This window comes from Watersipora subatra, chromosome 7, assembly GCF_963576615.1.
Source record: "Watersipora subatra chromosome 7, tzWatSuba1.1, whole genome shotgun sequence".
NCBI lineage: Eukaryota > Metazoa > Bryozoa > Gymnolaemata > Cheilostomatida > Watersiporidae > Watersipora > Watersipora subatra.
In genome coordinates, this window is record NC_088714.1 from 2,763,888 (window position 1) to 2,769,887 (window position 6,000).

Consider the following 6,000-nt stretch of genomic DNA (forward strand, 5'->3'; position numbering starts at 1 on the left):
AAAGCCAATGTTGGAGTTTTGTTGGGTAGTACTAATAGATTAATCAGATGCGTGTAATATTATCTATTGATATTGCAAGTAGTTCATATCAAACATGGAAGCGTATTTGGTAACAACTCACACTAATTTGTGTGAAGAATTCTTGCTTCATTCGCTTTAGGCTACTTTCTCAATTACTTACATGTAAATTAATCAACATGTTTCAACTCGTGTCTCAGTGGCTCAAGGTCATTTTATTTTACTGTCTCAAGTTTGTCTCATAACATTAGTAAGCTATCAGACGTTTACATCAGTTTGTAAAAGATTTCTCACACATTTTAGTAAGGTCAGGCCATGCGTATAAGCCTGCTATAGGAATCAGTAAGAAAAGCATGGTTTATGTTTTCATAAGGCTTATAGTACCTACTACAAGATGTAGAAGTAATCAATTAGCACTGAACAGTAAAATTATATCATGATATATTTTTAAGACTGGAAATCTCAATAAAGAAAATATCAATAAAGAAATTAAAAAGGATGGATAAAACTGGCAGAGATCAAAATAGCATAATATGATAAAGAGTTGTTGAAAAATAAAATTATCTGAGATTTTGATTGAGATTTCTTTGTCACAAGCATCTAGATTAGTCATTGATTGTCCTTGACAGGAAATGTTTAGCTAAAGAAAGACGCATGTTGATGATTTTTTGTTGTCAGCTAGCTTTGCTGGCAGTTGTGTTTCCCTTGGTATCACAGGAGGAGGTTCGTGAGCCTGAAGTATAACTGCTTGTTAAACTCAACTCCATCCAAATGAATGCTCTATTAATAGTCACACTCTATTAATAGTCATACTCTATTAATAGTCACACTCTATTAATAGTCACACTATATTAATAGTCACACTCTATTAATAGTCACACTCTATTAATAGTCACACTCTATTAATAGTCACACTCTTAATTAGCACATAAAATTCAAATCAGTTTGAGCAGTATAAAAATTACAAACAAGCGAGTAAGAATTACTTAAGTAATTAATTTAAGCTAATTAAATAAATGTAAGTAAGAATTATTTTAAACAAATGGTTACCACATCATATCGGAAGTAAATGTTGGTCAGGATGTGTGCAAAAATAGACCAATTAAAAACAAGGTCCTATCAGAGCCACATACAATCCTATACGCTTATTATTTTGGATTTGAGCATTTTGTGACTGCCATGATTTTTATTGAGACAATAAATAAACTCAAATTAATAAAAAGTAAGCAAAACTGCATATGGATACACATACATATATGCTCCAAAACTGCATACGGATAGACATACATATATGCTCCAAAACTGCATATGGATAGACGTACATATATGCTCTAAAACTGCATACGGATAGACATACATATATGCTTCAAAACTGCATATGGATAGACATACATATATGCTCCAAAACTGCATACGGATAAACATACATATATGCTCCAAAACTGCATATGGATAGACATACATATATGCTCCAAAACTGCATATGGATAGACATACATATATGCTCCAAAACTGCATATGGATAGACATACATATATGCGCCAAAACTGCATATGGATAGACATACATATATGCTCCAAAACTGCATACGGATAAACATACATATATGCTCCAAAACTGCATACGGATAGACATACATATATGCTCCAAAACTGCATATGGATAGACATACAAATATGCTCCAAAACTGCATATGGATAAACATACATATATGCTTCAATACTGCATATGAATAAACATACATATATGCTCCAAAACTGCATATGAATAGACATACACATATACTTGCTGAATGCCTCTGCATATATACATATATGCTCCAAATCATTCGGTTCTTGGAAGAAAAGATTTTAAAAAATTACCTGCTCTAAAGGTTGTACAACACGCTGTACACTTGCTGGCACTAAACATTCTGATTGCATGTCCTCAGAACCCGCAGGAAGCAGCTCCCGATCGTCTTCTAGCGATGGGGAAGATATGGAATCTGATATGCCACTCCGGGAGGAGTCGGACTTCGAGTCAACCATCTTTCTGTAGTTAAGATGTACAGAATTATTCTGAATATATTGGACTAGTTGAATGAGGCAAATGGTGCATTTTATTGTTGCTCGTACTCATGCAGCTCTATAAAGACCTATTAATATTTGACAGCAAAGATTGTACGACAGCATGGCTATGACTGCTTGAGTATATAAGTTGAGGTCATAAGATCATATATCATAGCGTATGATCAATTAGACTTCAGCTATGTGAGTTTTAACTGTGAATTGTTTTCAGACTATTATAGACAGCAAATTAACATACATGTGAATAGATCGAACATATTTAAAACCAAAATAGTTATATGATATTTGCTAAATTTAAAATGGTTATGTAGACACATTCATGATTGCTTTGGAATTATTCGCTTAGTGAATCCATTTGATTTATTCCTTTTCAAATAGTTATTATAAAGACTCACTAGAATGACTTATAGCCAGTTATCTTTAATCTACTGACAGTAGGGCTACCCCACATTTAAGTCTTGACCGGCTGACATAAAACTTTGAACAAGTAGATTCATACTACACCTAACACAGAGTGATACATGTTCAAACCTAGGAAGTTAGGCAGTGATATGTATCTGGAATAACAATACATGTTTGAGTTCACCTCCTGAAGTGCTCGGGTAATCTTACACTGTTAAATCAATGCTGACTAAAATTTAGTTGTGAGATTAGGATCATTTGAAGTTGTTACTGTAGGTCATCTGGACTACGCTTCCTACCACAAGTAACACACATTACTGGCTGGCTAACTGTGTAAGTTCCTCCAACAGCATTGTATATAGAATAAATGAAGATGAGCAATCTATATATACAATAGTGAGAATACTCACTGGCTTTCCTCTAGAGCTCCCTCGACTGTTCTGACATAAGCAGAGCCTTTCATGATGGCTGATAGAAACACCCCGAAAGAAGGCACGACACCTTGGACTGTTGTCACTAGCAGTATTTGATAGCATGCCAGCACAGTCGATCTCTTCTTCTGTCACTGTATAAAGAAGCAGAGACCAGAGCATGACCATATACAACTAGTGGTACTACCTTGTAATACTGACTACGACTAGTGGTACCTTGTAATACTGACTACAACTAGTGGTACCTTGTAATACTGACTACGACTAGTGGTACCTTGTAATACTTACTACAACTGTGGTACCTTGTAATAATGACTACAACTAGTGGTACTACCTTGTAATACTGACTACGACTAATGGTACCTTGTAATACTGACTACAACTAGTGGTACCTTGTAATACTGACTACGACTAGTGGTACTTTGTAATACTGACTACAACTAGTGGTACCTTGTAATACTGATACATTATGAGGACAAAACTTACCAGAACGAATAAAGACTGAGTTGCTTCTGCTGTCAGTTCACCGTCATACTTTGCTTGTAAGGCAACATCTCTGAGAGCTGAGTACAAGAGGAATGACGACTCCTCCCACTGAACTGCTCCATTTCCCACAGAACTGACAATCGTATTATGTTATAACTGATCACAACTTTTTCACAATTTTAAAGCTAATAAAGGTAGGAAGTAAATCAAATTTATAAGCATGGCAGAAAGAGTAAATAAGGAATAAATAATGAAATGGTGAAAGCTGGTAGAATAAATATATTCGCCGTTCCTTCCGGAATGTCATAGAGATTCCAGAATAACTTGTTAACATAGTGGTACAACTAGTAAAGAAGTACATGTATAACAGACAACAAATTAAAAATTGATAGTTTCTTTGCTCTAAATTGAAGGAACGAACTCGAGTCTTAAAAGTTGGTATGAACTGATGAACTATAGACTCAGCAAACATCAACCAATAGTAGTAAATGAACTACAAGTAAGTTCTAGCAAAGATAAAACTTAAAACCAGAGTTGTCTGCTGTTGTAACTGATGGAAAGCATAAGGAAACTCCATAATATACCTAAGAATACGCTGAGAAGTGATTGAGTTTGTATCCAGCTTGCACCAGACATCCAGCAGTTGTTTAACTTTGACAGAACTAATATGAGAGACTAATATTGCCAAGTGTTCCTCGGATATAAACTTCTTCGAGTATCTGGTACCATATCTATCTCCCAGAAAGCACTGTGGAGAAAGTGAAAATAAAGTCAACTAACAAGCTTTAATGCCTATGATAACAAATGTGGAGTTCTAATGACTTGAGCTTCAAAATAAGAGTGGTGTGTACAGCTTACCACAAAGTTATATTTCACAAAGATATTTCTCTCATGCACAACTCTGATGTAGAGTGATCATCGGATGATTGATCTTACACACCCCATCTCATGTCAACCACCTGTCAATGTGACAATATGTTAACCTCATGTCAGCCACCTGCTCGTACAACAAATGTCAGTCTCATGTCAACCACCTGCCAACATGATGATCAGTTAATCACATGTCAGCCCCCTTTCATCACAACAAATGTCAGTCCCGTGTCAACCACCTGCTAATATGATGATAAGTCAATCACATGTCAACCACCGGCCAGCACAACAAATGGGAGTCTCGTGTCAATCACCTTTGGCAATAATGTCTGTCTCATGTCAACCCTCTGTCAGTATACAATGTGTGAAGCTCCAATCAACCCCTGTTCGATATAAAAACCTGTGATTCTCGTGTCAACCAACTGTCAGCGATCTAATGGTAAATGACTACTAGCACAGCAAACTGAGAAATGCAGTAATCTACCACTTTCCACAGTAAACCAGGACTAGCGTCCCCACGATAGGAGGAAATCAGTGAAATGAAAACTAATTTTTAAAGCAACTTGCTCATTAGTCGTAAGCATTTGCCTCTTTTTAGGTTCATTAAATGATTTTGAGAGTCATGGGCTCGTGGCCATTTAAGAAACATGATGAAGGTGGCACAAGCACTTTCACGCTTGAAAAAACAACAGGAAAACAGTGAACTGCGACGGCTGCTCAGTGATGCCTGCAAAGAGATCTCACTTAGTCAGAGTATGATAAAATTTGTCTTTTTTTTCATGTTTTATACTTACATACTACTTTATTTAAATTTTTTATTGAATATTTTTACCCTGCAGACTGTACTGAAACTGATAAAAAGGAAATTCCAAGTTGTGGAGGATTATTGTATGTGTCAATTCCATGTTCGCACAACAGAAACATGAAGGCCATTTTGGTAGAATAACTAGCAATTGCTGCTGTTATGTATAAGAACCAACAAACAAGCTTCCATTACCAAATGTAATTAAAGGTAAATCATCCTATTGGCCAACTCAATTAAATCTCATCAGACATTTGAGCATGAGAAGAGAACTGAAACTCTATACACAATCTACTAAAGTAGTTACAAATCAGCAGGAAGGTTCCTAAGCAAATGAATAAATATATAATGCTTGAACATACAAATTAACAACTAACTACAGAACAATCTAGAACTAATTCTGGGTTGTTCACGTTATTGTCCAATAGCCTCACTAAGTGCTTTGGTCAGCGATAAATATTTACTGCTAGCACAGCTGCCGCGCAAATTATTGGTTACATCTATGGATATTTCAATACAAAGTGCTATAACTGAAGGCCACTAAAATATAGTATGTGCAAATTCTTAGTTGTTATTAAAAAACCCAATAAGGTCAACCCTAGTCAGGATATACGCTAGGGTTCTAAACACACAAGGTTGGCAAACTGTAGAAAGACAACTCAGAGATTATTGCTAAATAGCAACCAAATCTGCAATCAATTTGGAGATTTTGACACTGACAAATGTTTATTAGCTATAATTATAATAGCTTTGTGCAAATAACCTTAATCTGCCAGCAAATAGCAACAAAGTAAACTGTTCTATGTACACAAGGGTATAAAAAATAAAAACCAATATTTCATAACCTACTGTAGCCCATATGCCCTTAGTGAATGTACCAAAAATTGATTTACACCTATGGCAATATATATTTATTTCACATGTA

The 6,000-nt window shown here is 35.4% G+C and overlaps 1 protein-coding gene across 2 annotated transcripts; it reads right to left on the bottom strand.

The window, feature by feature from the left end:
• Positions 1 to 368: 368 nt before the first annotated feature.
• On the bottom strand, positions 369 to 4,363 carry LOC137400244 (uncharacterized). 2 transcript variants are annotated; one of them, XM_068086572.1, is made up of 6 exons: positions 4,262 to 4,363; positions 3,988 to 4,151; positions 3,404 to 3,536; positions 2,897 to 3,051; positions 1,881 to 2,049; positions 369 to 751 (listed from the first exon to the last, which is right to left on the bottom strand). In XM_068086572.1, the coding sequence occupies exons 4-6, from the start codon at positions 2,947 to 2,949 to the stop codon at positions 659 to 661; spliced, it is 315 nt and encodes a 104-aa protein (XP_067942673.1). In that variant the 5' UTR covers positions 2,950 to 3,051; positions 3,404 to 3,536; positions 3,988 to 4,151; positions 4,262 to 4,363; the 3' UTR covers positions 369 to 658. The 2 variants fall into 2 exon arrangements, with proteins under 2 accessions (XP_067942673.1, XP_067942674.1); XM_068086573.1 differs by having other exon boundaries at positions 2,897 to 3,536.
• Positions 4,364 to 6,000: the final 1,637 nt, after the last annotated feature.